The 20,478-nt window shown below is 40.0% G+C and overlaps 1 protein-coding gene and 1 long non-coding RNA gene across 3 annotated transcripts in view; one reads left to right on the forward strand and one right to left on the reverse strand.

Annotated features, from left to right (window-relative positions):
• The first annotated feature begins 5,105 nt into the window (after positions 1–5,105).
• On the forward strand, positions 5,106–15,672 carry LOC138977311 (uncharacterized). Its single transcript, XR_011459242.1, has 4 exons — positions 5,106–5,246; positions 9,897–9,947; positions 10,409–10,497; positions 11,952–15,672. It is a non-coding gene; the product is annotated as an uncharacterized lncRNA (long non-coding RNA).
• A 2,000-nt stretch (positions 15,673–17,672) lies between these two features.
• LOC138977414 (inter-alpha-trypsin inhibitor heavy chain H3-like) overlaps positions 17,673–20,478 on the reverse strand; it is a 48,398-nt gene continuing 45,592 nt past the window's right edge. For both annotated transcript variants that reach the window (XM_070350302.1, XM_070350308.1), the window contains one exon: positions 17,673–19,526. In XM_070350302.1, the coding sequence (XP_070206403.1) occupies positions 19,357–19,526 (170 nt within the window). In that variant the 3' untranslated portion in view covers positions 17,673–19,356. The remainder of the gene's footprint in view (positions 19,527–20,478) is intronic.

Here is a 20,478-nt window from a genome sequence, read left to right on the forward strand (position 1 = left end):
ACCATATAGGCCCCACAAGTTTAACATTACACACATTTAAATTAAACCAATTTCAAAAAACAAAGTCAGGAAATGTATCACAGTAAAACTATGTATCACAGTAAAACTATTATCACAGGCGTGGCACAATGGTGCCTCTTCTCTTTTAAGCAGGTGAACATGTGTTATATAAGTGTGACCAGTGTGTAACCTAGCCAAAACACTTTCTTCTTTTCTACTTGAAGCCATCAAAACTACACAAGATACGCCCCGAGCATTAAGGTGTCAGCCACTCATCCCCTGGTCACACATGACAAACTCGGAATTCACCATATTTGGGAGAAAAAAGGTGGAGAATTTTATGGGTTAGAAAAGGTAAGTGAAAGGGCTTTGGGGAGGCAGAAATAGAGAAGAGACAAGAAAAAGATCCTAATTAGGTTCACGGCATCGAGAGTGATGCGACCTTCTCTCAGAAGTTAGTAGCCTAGAGAAGGCTCCCCCATCCACCTTCCGGGGGACGCGCCTCTACGCCAATTAGGGGGCGCGAGGACCCCAAAGTACCAGAGAAACAAGTCTAATCCGTAGACAGAGAAACAAACAGAGAAACAAACTAACAAACAAACAAACAGACAGAGTGAAACCTAAAAGCCGCTCTATTACATAAAGGCGGCTTACAAACATTAGAAGACAGTCATGCAAACGCGCAAGCGCGCGGGCACGCACACACAGAGCAGAAACGAACTAGCATCTCACCTATCTGGAGGACAAGGAGTAACAAAACACATTTCAAAAGACATTAATGGCTTTTAAATTCAGATTTATAGGTCCTATATCTACTCTGCGAAATCATCGAAACAGTCATGTTTGTCTGCTTGACACTTCTGATATAGTACAGTGCTTATTTGTCTTCACGGCCCCGACACTAGTGATATAGTGGAGTGCTTATATTGTCTTCATGGCTCCGACACTGTTTTGACAGCCATGGACCTTTACACTGACAACTCACTATGAGTCGATCGGTACCCGGGTGTATATTACTTTGAGATACACTGGTGTGCACGAGTCGGCCCCCGGGTCCGATTGGTTGAATTTTGGGTTACGTCTGTAACACTGAAAGGCTACCACATGAGGAGTGAACTTCGTTGCTTACTTTGAACATCGAGTGGGAGGATATTTCGAAATAATATTTATCGTGTTTCATGGGTAGTCCGAGGTAGGCCCTTAATAACGCTATTTCCTGAATGAACGCGTTATGCATGCCTGCAAGAGAGCAAGGTTGAGTGAACTTGGTCGCTCGAAGAAGGTACATTATCTGTATTTTTGACCAAGATATGACATTATTTTTACACAGATCCGCCGAGACAGTCAGCGTTACTCCGATCGGGACCGCAACAGCGGTCGAGGTGAACAATGACTGTCAAGATCTGTGTGAAATGTCATATTTTGGACAAAATCCAAGTAACATTAATTTATGTAACGATCGATTCTAATTAGCATTCCTTTTATTTGTAGTCTCAGCTAGCCGCCTAATATGAGTTGTCGGACTCTGACGTCAAATGGCTCAAAGCAGGAAGTTCCTATGTGCAATCGAGACATTATGTTAATATTTGTACGTCGTGATATGTTAATTGGGTAGTTATTGTGGTAGAGACTTCCCGATTTTCCGGACTACTCGTATACACGCCCTGCTATGCATTCAGACTCTTGATGACCAATAGTCTGCTTTTCAAGTAAGGAAAACTTGCACAGCTATAACGTTTTGGGAATAACTTAAGTAACTGAAACAGATTATGGTTGGAAGAAAAACGTCGCTTCACAGGTTATGCAGTGCGTGTGTGTGTGTGTGTGTGTGTGTATGTGTGTGTGTGTGTGTGTATGTGTGTGTGTGTGTGTGTGTGTACGTGTGTGTGTGTATGTGTATGTGTGTGTGTGTGTGTGTACGTGTGTGTGTGTGTGTTAGTGTGTGTGTGTGTGTGTGTGTGTGTGTGTGTGTGTGTGTGTGTCTGTGTCTGTGTGTGTGTCTGTTTCTGTGTGTCTGTTTCTGCGTGTCTGGTGGTTTTTTTTTTAGTCTTTAATAGGTGAGAAGGCTACAAAATTATTGCAATGCTCAAGTGAAAAACACCAAACCTAAAATAAGTAAAGAAAAGATGAAGAGTTTTGTTTGCTTGAGTGTTCGTGCCCTTGTGAAAATAACATCGTTTGGTGCGTTAAATTAGATTTGTTTCCGTTTTACCTATTAGGCCTGATAGTGACGGTCAAACCTTCGTTTGTACAAGCAAGCACAACACTAAATACACAAGGAAAAGATCCTGTGATTCCTCTCAGAGTTTGGTGAGTTACAACAGAAAAACCATGAAAATACCACGCATACATCCCTCGAAAATGGCGCGAACAAAACGGTCATACACTTAAAACCCCACTCGTGAAAAACACGAGTGAACGTAGGAGTTGCAGCACATGAGTGCAGAAGTAGAAGCTTTCTTTCTTTCTTTCTTTGGTGTTTAACGTCGTTTTCAACCACGGAGGTTATATCGCGACGAGGGAAAGGGGGGAGATGGGATAGGGGAAAGGGGGGGGGGGAGATGGGATAGAGCCACTTGTTAAGTGTTTCTTGTTCACAAAAGCACTAATCAAAAATTGCTCCAGGGGCTTGCGACGTAGCACATTATATGACCTTACTGGGAGAATGCAAGATTCCAGTACAAAGGACTAAACATTTCTTACATACTGCTTGACTAAAATCTTTACAAACATTGACTATATTCTATACAAGAACCATTTAACAAGGGTAAAAGGAGAAACAGAATCCGTTAGTCGCCTCATACGACATGCGGGGTGCAGAGAAATAAGGATGTGGAAAAGAAGACTTTTGGTAAGTGAAATAAAGGTGATGGATCCAGTCAGGTAGAAATAAGACAACAAGAAAAGAATTGGAAAACTGCAGGGAATAGTAGGGAGAGTTTTCTTGGAAGGAAATATAGGTGAAAGGACTGGTAAGGCAGAAATAAGACAAAAGAAGAGAAGAAACAGAACCGTTAGTCGCCCCTTACGACATGCTGGGTAGCATCGGGTAAATTCTTTCTAGTCCCAACCAATATGGGACTCCCCCTAACCCGCGGGGGGTGGAAGTAGAAGCAGACGCAGTAGAAGAAAAAGAAGAAGAACAAGAACAAGAAGAACAAGAACAAGAAGAACGAGAAGAACAAGAAGAACAAGAAGAACAAGAAGAACAAGAACAAGAAGAGCAAGAAGAATAAGGTCAAGAACAACATCAAGATCAAGAAGAAGAAGCAGTAATTATTCAGCAAAATATAGTCCCTCTGCACAAAGAGCAGTCAGATTGTTGATTTTGGGCGTGTGTCCAAGTGGCAGGATGCGCTGATAAATCTTACTGATATACAACCCTGAGCATATTTGAGGTAGAGTGCACATGATCACTCACACCAAAAAGAGTATTGTGCCTTAGGCCAACGCTCCTTTTCCTTTCAAGCCCCCACCAACTGTAACTCACTACCTCTCCCCCTCCGTCAACAACAGTCTTCAGAAGCATTTAAATCTGGCCTCAAGACTTTTCTTTTCCCTAAATAATCCTCAGACTACAGTGCCCCGCTAAACCCCCCCTCCACCTACCTCACCCGCAAGCCTAAATCAGAGCAGTTGTAAATAGCCATGTACATAATTACTATTTGAAATTTTCTTTTCTTTTTCATGCTTACTTTTGAGTGCCGTGTCTCTGTTTGAGTTGTTGCCTTGTCATCTTCATGTAATTTATGCGTAAGTGTATATGAGTGTGCTTGAGTTGTTAATGCGAACGTGTGTGTGTGTTTGTTTGTTTGTCCGTTGTTTTGCTTCCCTCTGTGTATGCTTTTGTTTGTTTGCTGAACTGTTTCTGAAAAGATCGCAGTTAAAACAGCTGCACCCGGATCTTTCCTTGTAGCCTGCACAAAAGATGAATGTGTAACTACTAGCCAGCCATCACGCGTCAGTCTTGAAATAATTCCGCTCTGAATGGCTTGCATTCAAAACACAGAAATTCAATACGCCTTTCTCGTTTGACTGACTTAAATTCAGTCATGACACTCCGCAAGTGACGTAAACCGCATGGCCGTTCCTTCGTGTTTCACTGAAATCAGAGAACGGTTCTTTTTATTCCTCGGGTTGTTGAATGAATGGTGATCGAGGTGATGACGTCCCGTATCGCCGCTTCCCGAATCGTCCTCACCTGAATCGCCCCCTTCCATATCGCCCCGTTTCGCTATGAATGGCAATTTGCCCCAGCTAATAAAAACTTGCTGACATTCTTTTTTGCGTTTAGTCAAGTTTTGACTAAATGTTTTAACCTGGACTGGGAGTCGAGACGAGGGTGGTGGTGTATGTGTGTGTGTGTGTGTGTGTGTGTGTGTGTGTGTGTGTGTGTGTGTGTGTGTGTGTGTGTGTATGTGTGTGTGTGAGTGTGTGTGTGTGTGTGTGTGTGTGTGCGTGTGTGTGTGTGTGTGTGGGCAGACTTCTCAAATGTATTATTTTTGTTATACACAGTTTTGTGATTTGTTCTTTTTCTAACACAAGATATTAATGTTATGCTGGTTGCATATTTTTGTATAATAGATTAGGTAGTAAGCTACACAATTGCCAAATCTTAACAAGGTTCATCGAAGGAAACACAAACCACAAAATTAAGAAATAATACACCCATCGCCAGGTGACCCTGGGCCCTTAAGTACTTATATAAGCTCGACTATCATTTCTATGAAATGGTGGGAGAGGGGGGGGAGATTCAGTGTGGAGTTTATACAAGATCAACGAGGCCGAATCAGAAAGCTGAATTAGGGTAAAAGCTGAATTCGCTACACCGGTGTAACACTCCACGAAAAATTGACCCCGGAGTAAAAATTTCGAACAACATTTTTACTCCGGGTACACCTGTCGTACGAGAAAAGAACTCCCCAAGACACGAACAAATTACTCCCTCTACAAAATGTTTACTCCCAAATTTGTTTTACTTCCAGTAAAAAATCACGTACGCGAAAATGGTATGCGGGCGAATTAGGGATGATGTCAACATGTGATCTCGCTCAAACAAATGTCGCGCTACCCTCCCTCCACCCCTTCCACCACCAGGACTAACAGGGGACAAGGGAGTACAAGTTGCGTACACTTGGCGTGGGCAGTAAATTGCTCGTGTTAGGGTGGAGTAATGTATGCGTTATTTATTCGTCCGGAGAGTAACATTTTCGTACACAATGTTTACTCGAAACACACCTGTCTTGGTGAGTAACTTTCTCGTGTTATGGGGGAGTTATTTTGTCGTACAGGGAGTAACATTTTCGTACGAAATATTTACTCCGGGGTAAAATTCTCGTGGGAGTAATTTTCTCGTGTTACACCGGCAGTCTCAGACAAGGACAAGGACCTCATTTTCGTCTTCGTCCCGTTTTCAGTATTCGGTTGTTCTGTCCGAAAACTTGTTTACAGGTGCCCGCATAATTATCCTTGTTGAAGTGTATCGTTGCGAAAGTGAGAGGTATATATTATGAGTTTGGTCCGCACAAGTTCAAAACTGACCACACAGTTCAACATTGCAGTGACACCGACCTTTTGTGTTGTCAGGTTATAAATTCAAATCGTGTTTGATATGTGTGCGCGCGTGTGTGTGCGTGTGTTTGTGGGGGGAGGGGGGTGGGGTCTGTCTGTTTGTCTGTATCTCTGTGTCTGTATGTCTGTCTGTGTCTGAGTGGGTTTCTGTCTGTCTCTGTCTCTATATGTTTCTTTATCTGTGTCTGTCTTTCTGTGTGTATGTGTACGTTGATGTTTATGCGTGTAGCTATTTATTATTTCCAGAAGAGAGTGCTGGCTACAAGAAATGTGCACAAGGAACTGTACAGTGCGTCAGTCCTTAAACATGTGAAGGAGGTTGCTATTGAAAATGAAAGTTAAAACGCTTGCATCAGTGTTGATATTCAATTAAACTCAGAAAGATGTCAATCATGCATTGAGTAGGCTATTCAGATTAGCAGTTATGTCACGGTGATATTCAAACATGTTTCTTTCATAGTGCGTAATTATAAACTTATTTTGTGTTAAATGGTCTCATTAAAATGTGTACATAATGTCCACATTTGTCAAAGTTCGTCGAAATGACGTTGACTGTCAAGGTCTCGCCTTAACGATAGGGCGTTTGACGTCGAGATGCAAAACGAAGACGATCTGACGCCAACTTTGCCTTACAAACTGAATACCTTTAATAGTTTGATTTTAATTTTGGAGAAAAAAGTATGCCTGAGTGTGAACAGCTCAGATCATGGGTAATGTTAACACCTTCACATTTAAATGCTTATTTTATAGCCATCCATTGAATTGAGAAGAAAACAAAGCATACTAAACTGCTAAGCATGAATCAAACAATAAGAAAATAAAAAGAACCAACAGCATCGTTTTTTATGTGTGGGTAGTAAACACGTTTTATTTACAAAACACGGCGGAAAATGGCGACACATTTGTTGCACAGCGTCAGGTCACTTTCTTCAACCAAGGCCAGTGCTTTCATACATGACAAAGGAAAGCAAATATATGGCCTGAATAATAAAGTTATAGTGTTCCTTTGCGTGTCTGAGTGATAAACTGTTTTAACCAACTATCTTCTGAAACGTAATTGCACTCAGCAGATTTGTCTTCCGCTCATAACTTTCGTGTCACACGGTCTTTGCGACAAACAGATAGATCGCATTCTCGCAGAAAATCATTGACAACACAGACCAGTCATTTTTAGCATTGCATTTGGGAAGGGCTACTATTATAGTGTGTTTTAAGAAAGAAAAACATTATAGTATCGGCAGAACACGACCAAATGAGTTTTTGTGTCACAACGTTATGGGCGTGAGATTTGTTAAACTTTTTGTTCTCACACTGTTGCAAAATCATTGACAACACAGACAAGTCAGTTTTAGCATAGACATTGGGAAGGGCTACTATTATAGTGTGTTTTAGGAAAGAAAAACATTATAGTATCGGCAGAACACGACCAAATAAGTTGCGTTATGGGCGTGAGATTGTTTTTTTTCACACTGCAGATCATATCTCATAATATACTGAGTGGATCTTTATGAAATTTGATATGGATATTTTTGATTGGATTTTCTCATAGAAGGTTTTTTCCGTTTATTGATAGGACAGTTTGATGACGTCATATTTTATCGTTTGCCAAAAGGTCGAGGCAGCACTTTCACAGTTACAGTTTTTCATCAATTTGATCGAATTTCTTATCACACAATCTCAGATCTTGGCCGGATTATGGGATTGCATTTCAGCTTGGTCACTTAAAGTTTTGTTATTGAAATGTTTGTTCGAAATATGTCATTTTTTTACATTTTTAAAAACTAATATTTGAAACAGAAAATTTATATTGGTGTATTCCCTATTGCGTCCTGTATCTAAAACTATATAGTTTTGTTGTTTTGTATTGATAATTATGCTTAAAAATGAAGAAAACCGATAAATAACCACTATCTTTATTTATGAAAAAAGACACTTAAAAACAACTTCTATCTATTCCTTATCATTTTCTGATTCCAAATATATATAGTTTCATGGTGTTTGACGTTGAAAATATGCTCAAACTTAACAAACTCGGATCGTTGAATGGAAATTATACTTCCAAGCTCCAAAAGCACGTCATTTCAAGTGTGGAACACGCTCATGACGTCATACTGAAAGGTGATGAATTATGGCTTCACCTTGCGATGTTTCATTTCAAACATGGTAACATTTTTAAAGGGGTTTCTTTCTCAGATTTGTGTTTGCCCTCTGTCTGTCTCTCTATGTCTCCGTCTGTCTGACTGATTCAATTAAATGTGTAATTACTTAGTTTTGCAAAAGTCAAACTAAGTATGATATACCTAATTGATTCAGGTCTCTAAATTCTTATTGTAAAATTGTGAGTTTTATTCAAAACAAATTTAATTGGTGTTTTAAACTCAATAATGGGGCATGCTGTGATGAGTAGAAGAATGTGTGTTTACGAGCAGAAAAAAGCGCATCAAAGTCAAGAATCGTGTTTTTCTTTTTCTATTTTCACCTTGTAGTTTCATACAGACACTAAGCAACAGTGTAGTACCACTTCCAGTGCAATATCTTGTACTTTAATTTTGACCATCTGTGTAACACTTTATTGACCCATGATCTGAGCTGTTCACCTGAGCATTGCAACATGCTTTAATTATTGGCCTAGGGTTGCAAGATCATGAAAACATTTGTTCCAGGTGTGTGTGTTTGTGTGTGTGTGTGTGTGTGTATGTGCGTGTGTGTGTTAGTGCGTGCGTGCGTGCGTGCGTGCGTGCGTGCGTTCGTGCGTGCGTTGTTTTGCTTCCCTCTCTGTATGCTTTTGTTTGTTGGCTGAATGTTTTGGTAAAGATCGTAACCTTGCCAATTAAAACAGTTACTCCCGGATCTTTCCTTGTTGCCTGCACAAAAGCTGATATTGTAACCAATAACCATCACGTGTTTGAAATAATTCCGCTCTCAATGGCTTGCCTTCCCCCAAAAAAACAGAACTTCAATAGGCCTTTCTCGTTTGACTGACAAGTTCAGTCATGAAAATCCGTCAGTGACGTAGCCGTTCCTTCGTGTTTCACTGAAATCAGAGAATGGCTCTTTTTACATTTAGTCAAGTTTTGACTAAATGTTTTAACATAGAGGGGGAATCGAGACGAGGGTCGTGGTGTATGTGTGTGTGTGGGTGTGTGTGTGTGTGTCTGTGCGTGTGTGTGTGTGTGTAGAGCGATTCAGACTAAACTACTGGACCGATCTTTATGAAATTTGACATACGAGTTTCTGGGTATGATATCCCGATACATTTTTTTCCATTTTTTTGATGTCTTTGATGATGTCATATCCGGCTTTTCGTGAAAGTTGAGGCGGCACTGTCACGCTCTCATTTTTTAAACCAAATTGATTGCAATTTTGGTCAAGTAATCTTCGACGAAACCCGGACTTCGGTATTGCATTTCAGCTTAGTGGCTTAAAAATTAATTAATGACTTTGGTCATTAAAAATCAGAAAATTGTAAAAAAAAAAATTTTTATGAAACGATCCAAATTTACGTTCATCTTATTCTCCATCATTTGCTGATTCCAAAAATATATAAATATGTTATACTTGGATTAAAAACAAGCTCTGAAAATTAAATATATAAAAATTATTATCAAAATTAAATTTTCTAAATCAATTTAAAAACACTTTCATCTTATTCCTTGTCGGTTCCTGATTCCAAAAACATATAGATATGATATGTTTGGATTGAAAACACGCTCAGAAAGTTAAAACGAAGAGAGGTACAGAAAAGCGTGCTATCCTTCTCAGCGCAACTACTACCCCGCTCTTCTTGTCAATTTCACTGCCTTTGCCATGAGCGGTGGACTGACGATACTACGAGTATACGGTCTTGCTGCGTTGCATTGCGTTCAGTTTCATTCTGTGAGTTCGACAGCTACTTGACTAAATGTTGTATTTTCGCCTTACGCGACTTGTTATTCCTCGGGTTGTTGAATGAATGGTGATCGAGCTGATGACGTCCCGTATCGCCGCTTCCCGAATCGCCCTCACCTGAATCGCCCCCTTCCATATCGCCCCGTTTCGCTGAGTGGCAATTTGCCCCAGCTAATAAAAACTTGCTGACATTCTTTTTTGCGTTTAGTCAAGATTTGACTAAATGTTTTAACCTAGACTGGAAATCGAGACAAGGGTAGAGGTGTGTGTGTGTGTGTGTGTGTGTGTGTGTGTGTGTGTGTGTGTGTGTGTGTGTGTGTGTGTGTGTGTGTGTGTGTGTGTGCTGTGTCTGCGTGCGTGCGTGTATGCGTGCGTGTGTGAGTGCGTGTGTCAGGGGGTTTATGCAGTAACAGGCGTTTGTTCTTCTATTCATTCAGCGCCCCAGGCGGAATGCAACGAGAGGCTGACCTGCAAAGTGTTTTGGCAAGGTACCGTTTTCTTTCTCCCTAGACGTCATACCGACATGAGAAGTGTGTCAGAAACATGTCAGTGATTTGTTCGGAACACATAGGTGGGACAAGATTGAGGATAGTTGCGCCATGGACATTTGTTTCTTTCTCAACAGAATTGAGAAGAAGATAGATATCAAATGCTACGTGTGTGTGTGTGTGTGTGTGTGTGTGTGTGTGTGTGTGTGTGTGTGTGTGTGTGTGTGTGTGTGTGTGTGCGTGTTAGTGTGTGTGTGTGTGTGTGCGTATTAGTGTGTGTGTGTGTGTGTGTTAGTGTGTGTATGTCTGTGTGTCTGTGTGTTTGTGTTAGATTGTGTGTGTGTGTGTGTGTGTGTGTGTGTGTGTGTGTGTGTGTGTGTGTGTGTGTGTGTGTTTCATTTTTTACATCTTGGGGAAAATGATTGAGGATTGTTGCTACGTGTTTGTTTCTTTCTGAACAGACTGGAGAAGAAGATTGAAGATACACGAGATAGACTGCAAGCTCTGGACGGCATATTGCAGAAAACAGCATCTGCTGCGTCTTCTCCGGGTAAGTACATATAACAGCAATCCGCCACGTAGACCTTTCTGTGTGCCCTATCATTCCACTGCAATGGGCAATTACATTCTTATTTAAACGATCATGCATACCATTTCAATTAATTCTTATTTAAACGATCATGCCACTGCAATGGGCAATTACATTCTTATTTAAACGATCATGCATACCATTTCACTGAATAACATTCTTATTTAAACGATCATGCATACCACTTCACTGATTTACATTCTTATTTAAACGATCATGAATACCACTTTAATTATCTTCTGATTTAAACGATCATGCGTACCACTTCAATTACCTTCTTATTTAAACGATCATGCGTACCACTTCAATTACCTTCTTATTTAAACGATCATGCGTACCACTTCAATTACCTTCTTATTTAAACGATCATGCGTACCATTTCAGATCTGCCCAGAATTGTACGTGGGATAAGTGCATCCAATCAGTTGGACACATCATTAAAGTCAAGAGCCTGGCAGACTTTATTCCAGATTACGAATCTTTGCTGAATTAGTTTGCTAAATGAAGGAGGAGTCATTTGCGAAATTAATTTAAGGCCTAAAAAAAAAATAGGTGTGGTTACGGTAACCCGACCTACCCTATTTTTAGGGGCCGACCCTATAACTTTTTATTACATTTGTCAAAAAAACACACACAAAAACAAGAAAACGAGTGCAGAAAACGCAATGAAAGCGAAAGCGCCCGAGTCGCACACTTATTTCCCTGTCAAGTAGGTTTAATTTGTACACATTAGAAAAAAAAGTTTAAAAAAAAAAGTGATTGCCTACCTTCCTACCCTATTTTTTTGGGGGCTATGTTACCGTAACCACACCTTTTTTTTCTTTTTTTTGTGCCTAACAACTAAATCCAATCGCCACTCTGCAAAGAAAGCCGTCTGATCGTTGATTTTTATTTGGTATGTGCATGGCCACATTGAAAGGATGCTCTTATTTGGTATGTGGTCATATTGAAAGGTTGCTCTTATTTGGTATGTGGCCATATTGAAAGGTTGCTCTTATTTGGTATGTGGCCAGTATTGAAAGGATGCTCTTATTTGGTATGTGGCCATATTGAAAGGTTGCTCTTTTTAGGTATGTGGCCATATTGAAAGGATGCTCTGCTTCCATTCCATGGGTTACAACATGGCTCGACAGTGCGCAAGAACATGAATAACGTCACACCCGACAAAGAATCATGTGACGTCTTTCTTATTGTTACATACTCAGTATGATACTGCCTCGACATGGATGCATACAAACCATAATGAGCGTATCGCGGTTTTCTGATCCACAACGGTGAATCCACAACGGTGAACCCCTCTGCTGTGCATGCCTTTCTAGCTTGTTGCAGGTTTTAAATACGAGACATTTTAAATACGAGACATTATTTGCGCGCAAGAACTACCTTTTTTCTGCTGAATTCGTCTTATTGTTCAGTTTCAGATGACGTCACCTTACCTGAAACGGCAAGCAAGCAAGAAAGAGAGTCGAACAGCTGAGCACAGACGGCCACGGAGATATGTAGGGGAAAGGGGGGTAACTTCGACCGCGTAAATAACTGCACCACTGCCAGTTCTCGTTGATGGAGAGCTCTCTTCCTGGTCATAAAACAACCGGACCATTTGACTGGCTGACATTTGCTGGTACAAACATGGCTTCAAAAAAGAAGCAGGGTCAAAGGACACAAAATTGCAAGATATTTGTTTGCTGTAGTGGTACCGCATCATCGCATCATTGTAGTTTACATTGACGCCACTTGCACAGAGCCAGGTGCTCGACGCATATTATTACAAACTTCATTTGTATGCCAGTAGGAAACGCCTAAATTGAACCTCTGCTCAGAAGGACAATTGGACAACTGATCCAATAAATCCGACGCATTGTAATGTCGTTCGTGAAACTTGGACCAGTGTACTACAAATGCAGCATCTCATCATAACATCTGTAGTGCTGAAATTGTTTAATTGGGCTTTCTTCCCATGTCTTGCAATCAGTTGTTCAACATTATGTTCTTGTTGTTTTTAAAACGTTAGCCTCAAATAAACGAGAGACAAATTGGACGGTTATTACTTCCTTTTTCAGAAAGGCTACAATGATACAAATTGATGTTTTTCTATTCTACATTATTCGGGGTAATGCTTTTATGTTCTCTTTGAAGATTGTTAACAAATGTGTTGTCCTTTATTTGTTAATTGTTTTTTTATTATTATTATTGGTCCAACTTACACCATCATGTGGTTCAAATGGCCAAATGCGGCGGCTAAGTTGAACATTAACAATGTATTTTTTTTTCTTCCTGCTTTTGAATATGTTTGTTATTAATTCCTGCTCTGTATTCGAGTTCGTCTAGATCTACCCCTTGGCTCAAGATCAGTAACAAACATTTTGTCCTTATCAATATTGCAAAACATACATGTTGCAATTTGCTTGAGTGGTTTAACTTTGCCCCCTTTACCCTATAGCTCAGCCACACGCACCCAAGAAGAACGGACAGTCCAAACCAATCATCAATCAAGCGCGATTGATAATAATGGCCATACAAAAACCAGTATGTTTTATTTTCGGATCCCAAGTGTGACGATTATATGCCTGTATTACTGCACTGAATGCCATGATGCACCCATACTTACTATAATTATGTGTGTGTGTTTTGTTTTGAGAGTATTATCAAAACGTTTTCCCAAACTGGCTGCTAGGTACATAGCAATCTCAGTCTCATCGGCCAGTCCAAACAAATTAACAATGAACAAATAAGAATTGATGCCACATAAAAGAATGTTTTGGATTATGTATGACCATGTGTAGCCTGTATTATTCAATTGTATGCTGCAACCATTCCCATAACGATATTTTCGTGGTATTGCCAAACCATGTCCATCGTCGATCACTAGCTGTCACTTTGATCGCAAAAGGTTCATTCAATCTTGTGTAACCCATCATGTTAACCGCCAGATTACAGATGTTACACGGGAAAAGAGCATCCTTCAACTTAATAAATTTCAGATTTAAAGGTACCGTTCTGTCCGCTAGCATGATCATGTTAACCGCCACATTACAGCTTTTACATGGGATAAGAGCATCCTTCAACTTAATGAATTTCAGATTTAAAGGTACAGTTCTGTCCGCTAGCATAATCATGTTAACCGCCAGATTACAGATGTTACATGGGAAAAAAGCATCCTTCAATTTAATAAATTTCAGATTTAAAGGTACCGTTCTGTCCGCTAGCATGATCATGTTAACCGCCACATTACAGCTTTTACATGGGATAAGAGCATCCTTCAACTTAATGAATTTCAGATTTAAAGGTACCGTTCTGTCCGCTAGCATGATCATGTTAACCGCCACATTACAGCTTTTACATGGATAAGAGCATCCTTCAACTTAATGAATGTCAGATTTAAAGGTACCGTTCTGTCCGCTAGCATGATCGTGTTAACCGCCACATTACAGCTTTTATATGGGATAAGAGCATCCTTCAACTTAATGAATGTCAGATTTAAAGGTACCGTTCTGTCCGCTAGCATGATCATGTTAACCGCAAGATTACAGCTTTTACATGGGATAAGAGCATCCTTCAACTTAATGAATGTCAGATTTAAAGGTACCGTTCTGTCCGCTAGCATGATCATGTTAACCGCCACATTACAGCTTTTATATGGGATAAGAGCATCCTTCAACTTAATGAATGTCAGATTTAAAGGTACTGTTCTGTCCGCTAGCATGATCATGTTAACCGCCACATTACAGCTTTTACATGGGATAAGAGCATCCTTCAACTTAATGAATGTCAGATTTAAAGGTACCGTTCTGTCCGCTAGCATGATCATGTTCACCGTCACATATCCGACATTTAGACTTTTACGTGGACTAAGAACATCTTTTCGCTTGGACATATACAAAAAATAAACACTCTGGTTGTCTCATATTCAGAGTTGAGATATTTTCGTAAGTTACATCTATAGGTTTATCTACTAATCTGATTAAAACAAATCCAACTTTGCACAGAATGCAGCCACGCTCTTGATTCATTTGGTATGTGTCCAATCGAAAGGATGCTCTAATTTCATCTGAAAACCTTGACAGACTTGTGGCGATGAGGTTCATCGTGTACGCGGTAGGGACAGTACCTTTAAATCTGAATGTCATGTCATCACGGACCCAAGACTGCGAAGGTCTGGGTGCAACTTCACCACTGTCTATGGCACCAGCACAACTGATTAAAATTGAAGGAAAAAAGCATGGTGGCTTGGAAATAACACACTCAGAATCACACTAATATTCGAATCTGCTAACGTTGATCTTGAATAGCCAGGGCTTTGTCTGGTTTTTTTTCTTGATCTCTTGATCTTTTTCCGGATCATGGCATCGCTCTAATAGATGGATTCTGAAAATAACTCCGTCGGGTTTGTACGGGTTGTGGGGGAGTGATCTTTTATTGCAAAATTATTGCAGACAAACTATGGAGGGACCAATCACTAGCGAGGGAGAGCCGGAAACACGTGCGTTGTTTGTCTGCCCATACAAACCCGACGGAGTTATTTCCGAAAATCGTCTATTTGGAGTGTTTTGTCCTGACATTTTCAATTTTTTATTATGTAATCTTTTGTTCTGTTTTTGGTCATCGTGGTATTTCTTTGATGTGGAGCAAAGTCTACTGCTTGGTACTGAATTTTCTATTGTATAATTGTTATTGGTTGTACGTTTTTTATCTATGCCTATACAATTTTGCCAGGAAAGATCCTTTTGTCAATCCTGGCAAAATGGTATAGGCATACATAAAAATGTCCACCAAAATACCCGTGTGACTTGGAATAATAGGCCGTGAAAAGTAGGATATGCGCCGAAATGGCTGCGATCTGCTGGCCGATGTGAATGCGTGATGTATTGTGTAAAAACATTCCATCTCACACGGCATAAATAATTCCGTGCGCCTTGAATATGTGCGCGATATAAATTGCATAAAAAAAATTTTAAATTAAAAAAATTAAAAATCCCTGCGCTTAGAACTGTACCCACGGAATACGCGCGATATAAGCCTCATATTGATTGAGTGATTGAAACTTTGCATACAGATATTTCCAGATGATGCCCCAAAACATATGGGTTGCCGCTCGATAAATGTCCTTGATGTCGTCTAATCTGGCTATTACTGAAAGTCGAGGTGGCAATGTGACGACAAACCACAACCAACAACCAAAATCTATTGAAATGGTGGACAAGCAATATTTGACTCAGTCCGGACTATGAGATTGTATTTCAACTTGGCAGCTTTTGAATTATAAAATGCGTTTGGTCATAAAAGGTAGTCTAGTCGTCTTTTTGCTTTTTTTCAATAATTCCACGGTTAAATTTCGCTAAAAAGTTATGTCAGGTGATGAATGAACCATGGGGAAATAGTTATAGGAAAAAAATATATCAAAAAAATGTTTTTATTTTTGAAAAGTGATACGTATCACTTCCAATGTTTATGTGTGCCATGTGTTGATCCATGTGCTTTGCCTATAAATATCGACCAATCAAATTCAAGTCACTAAGCTGACAGCCACACCCACACAATCACAGAAACAGTTTGACACTGATATTCGAGCGCTTTCAACGTTTTTTTTTAAACGAACAAAATGCCTGGTATTCGAGGTGTTTTGCCCTCGGCATTTGCCAAATAAGGATATCCGACTACGCTGGAATACAACAATGAATTTTCAAACGGCTACCCTGGCTTCGTGAAGGAGGGTGTTTTTTTGAAAGTGTTCGTGAACAGAATAAGCGTGTTTGCGATCAAATGTCAATTTATGTGAGAAAATATAGACGACGACTTTTGAAGTTGTCATTTAAATCGAATTTCAGTGCTGATGTTTTAGTTTTAGACCGACAGATTAACGAAATAATTTTGAATTGCTTCACGCGACTTGATTTTTATTAAATATATGTATTAAATGTTATACCTTTTACATGGACGATTTTCTTAATGTGGTTTGTCGAGCTTTTTTATTATGTGTGACTTTTACGCAACCTGTTTTTTTCTTATATAATCGAGTGTCATTCTCTGTAATCGAGTGTCATTACAGGTCTGGTGAATACCCCCCAAAAAGTTTATTTCTCAATTATGTTTATTCAGATCCACGTGTAAAATTATGTTTATTCAGATCCACGTGTACAATTATGTTTATTCAGATCCACGTGTACAATTATGTTATATTCAGATCCACGTGTAAAATCATGTTTATTCAGATCCACGTGTACACTTATGTTTTTTCAGATCCACGTGTACAATCAAGTAAGTTCAGATCCACGTGTACAATTATGTTTATTCAGATCCACGTGTACAATCATGTTTACTCAGATCCACGTGTACAATCATGGGGGTATGCAGTGCTTTGCGTGATGTGCGGCCAAAGGGATTGCACTTTTTCTCATCCAATTTGTGTTTTTAAATTCCAAACGTAAATAGTGTGTGTGTGTGTGTGTGTTTGTGTGTGTGTGTGTGTGTGTGTGTGTGTGTGTGTGTGTGTGTGCGTGTGTGAGTGTGTGTGTGTGTGTTTGACGTTGAAATGTACTGAACTGATTAAGAAATCCGTTGAATGGAAATCAGCTTTAACGTTTAGCTTCAACACACTGGCTAAACAAGAAAGTATCTTTAAACGTCGCACACATAACGTCATACTGACTTTCTGTCTCTGTGCCTCTCTGTACGCTTGCTGTGTTCTAGCCGATTATGAGGGAAGGAAGGTCGGGCCTTGCTGTCACTGTATGATTTCTGTGTTCTAGCCACACACACACACACACACACACACACACACACACACACACACACGATTGCCTGGGTCTCTGAAGCTGTAATTGTGAGTTTTCAGTATGTAATTGCTCAGTTTGGATTTGTCATATATTACACAAATCGTTTTCGTAAACCCTAAGGCTAAACCCTAATGTTGCAGCCATGTACGGGCGATAATTGGTGCATGACACAGCCAAGAAGATAATGCGCACAGTAAACTTTTTTTGATATTTTTTTTTAGATAGGACACTTGATAAACTTTACTTTAATATATAATTCGTCGTTATGTTGTATTGTAGGAACAAATGAAGTGAAAGAGCATGCAAACACAGACATTGCAAGCGTGCTGCTAAAGACAGAACATCTGGACATTCACACCAGCATTTCCACCGAAAAAAATCACTTTATTTCTCAGATGACAGTGATATCAAAATTCATAACAACAAATTAAAAGTATACAAAACCTTCTGATGTACAACGGTTGTCTTGTTTCAAGTTGTTAAAGATGCTCTCATTCAGAGTCCAGAAATCAACATTATTGTTTGTCAGTTGTGTATTTTGTTCGTTCCCTTCAAGGAGCGTTCAATCGAGATTCCAGTAAATGTTTTATTTTGTGAATAATTAATCATTCCATAAACTAACCTTTCTTGTTTCTTTTGTTATTAATATTGGAACATTAGCAGTCTATCAGGGTTTTTTTCAGATCCCACAGAAAACAACAAGCTGTTCGCACAAGTATCCCATAGAAATGAATGCAGTGAGAACAAAACCGCTGTCTTCGCAATCAGTGTTAATTTCATGCTGAAACAGTTTTAAAGTATTTACACATAAAATAAAGAGAAAGGTCAAGTTTATGCAACGTTTACTTACATACAAAAATGAATTTTTCACAAGAACAGTAACTTCTACCGATCTGTCTTTAAAGTGGAATATCAAGATATACAACAGGAACAAATCGATAATAACTGGTCTTGTAAATGATCTCTGAATTGTTGTTTGCAAAAATGGACGAAGCATAATGATCATGTCCACATTACTCAGAATTACATAGTGTATTCATTTTATACGTGTAAAAAGCAACAGTAACGCATCCTTTGTCGGGAATCTAAAGCATTATCTTGTCAACTCATTTTAACAGAAAGATGTTCAAAAGTCAAATAGTACAGCAGGCCTAAAACCGTTTGTCGTGAATGTTGGTTGTGTTCATGGTAGTTAATTTCAATTTCATCTAAATCAGGAAAGTATAAAAATAAAGATGAACAAGATAAGAAAATAAAGAGGAAAAAATAGCTGCCAAGTCAAAACATTTCAAAATACACAAGCAAGCGTATGAAATAAAATAACTTTCCAGTGATCAGTATCACGGACATCTCGACACAAGACCTCTTTTACAGTAACAATGGCCAGGTGAATGTAAGCGTGTATTAGTGAAAGACACCATAAAAACAGGCGTTCAGTGTGCAATCCGTTTCATTCAAGCGATCATGTTAACAGCTACTGATTTGTTCAAGATTTTACATCACATGAGATATAGGAGCATCCTTTAACCTAAAAATCCATAATCCCTTCTCACAAAAGTTTTACTGAACGATTCACGATTTTTTTGCAAAATTCCAACACACTAGGAACACTCTAGTTAACGCTTTCAACATGTTATTAGACGTACAGAGTGGCTATCTATTATAAGTAAACCACCGACCTGCTTCAACTGTTTTCTCCAACGCTAAATTAAAGTCCACGTTTAGGGAGCATTTCGAAATGTGCCACTGCACCAACGATCAAATCCAGCACGCGTGTTTTAACAATACAGGTATTTAGCTGAAGGATGTCCTTTTCTGAGCCCGAAGTTGACCTTACGAAGTCTTTTTACCGAACATTCAGTGCCAAAGCTTCGGGCAACGAGCTGCATTAAGTAGTCTTCGAAAAGTCGACATCGCCAAATAAAAATCAGGCTTCAGAAAATATAAAGAAAAATAAGAGACCTGGCACATTCAAATGGTCGAGGCGAGGGAAGGCAAGGGGGTAGACAGAGAAATAAAGTCCACTCCAAGATGCACAGAAATATTTTTAAAACTGGTAACGCATGAGTTGTCTGGGTCTGATGACGTAGGAGCGGTCAGCCGGAACGTTGTTAGCCTGGCAGGACTTGGCGACCTTGACCTTCCTCTTGTTCTTCCTCCTTCGTGACCTCCTCCTCTTCCGGTTGTTGTCCTTCATAGCAGATTTCAGGCTCTTAGCTGAAACACACACCAGATGCAATCAAGTCACAAGGCTGAATTCGGGCCGGCCCTTGGCGAAAACAATATGCTATCACGCAAAAAGGCAGACTTTAGGTCCTCGGCTGAAACACACAAAATGCTATTACGCCACAAGGCAGATTTCAGGCCCCCGGCTGAAACACACAACATACTATTACGCCACAAGGCAGATTTCAGGCCCTCGGCTTAAACACACAAAATGCTATTACGCCACAATGCAGATTTCAGGCCCTCGGCTGAAACACACAACATACTATTACGCCCCAAGGCAGATTTCAGGCCCCCGGCGGAAACACACAACATACTATTACGCCACAAGACAGATTTCAGGCCCTCGGCTTAAACACACAAAATGCTATTACGCCACAATGCAGATTTCAGGCCCTCAGCTGAAACACACAAAATGCTATTACGCCACAAGGCAGATTTCAGGCCCTCGGCTGAAACACACAAAATGCTATTACGCCAGAAGGCAGATTTCAGGCCCTCGGCTGAAACACACACAATGCTATTACGCCACAAGGCAGATTTCAGGCGCTCGGCTGAAACACACAAAATGCTATTACGCCACAAGGCAGATTTCAGGCGCTCGGCTGAAACACACAAAATGCTATTACGCCACAAGGCAGATTTCAGGCGCTCGGCTGAAACACACAAAATGCTATTTCGCCACAAGGCAGATTTCAGGCCCTCGGCTGAAACACACAAAATGCTATTACGCCACAGGGCAGATTTCAGGCCCCCGGCTTAAACACACAACATATATGCTATTACGCCACAAGGCAGATTTCAGGCCCTCGGCTGAAACACACAAAATGCTGTTACGCCACAGAGCAGATTTCAGGCCCCCGGCTTAAACACACAACATATATGCTATTACGCCACAAGGCAGATTTCAGGCCCCCGGCTTAAACACACAACATGCTATTAC

Source organism: Littorina saxatilis, linkage group LG1 (assembly GCF_037325665.1).
Source record: "Littorina saxatilis isolate snail1 linkage group LG1, US_GU_Lsax_2.0, whole genome shotgun sequence".
Lineage (NCBI taxonomy): Eukaryota > Metazoa > Mollusca > Gastropoda > Littorinimorpha > Littorinidae > Littorina > Littorina saxatilis.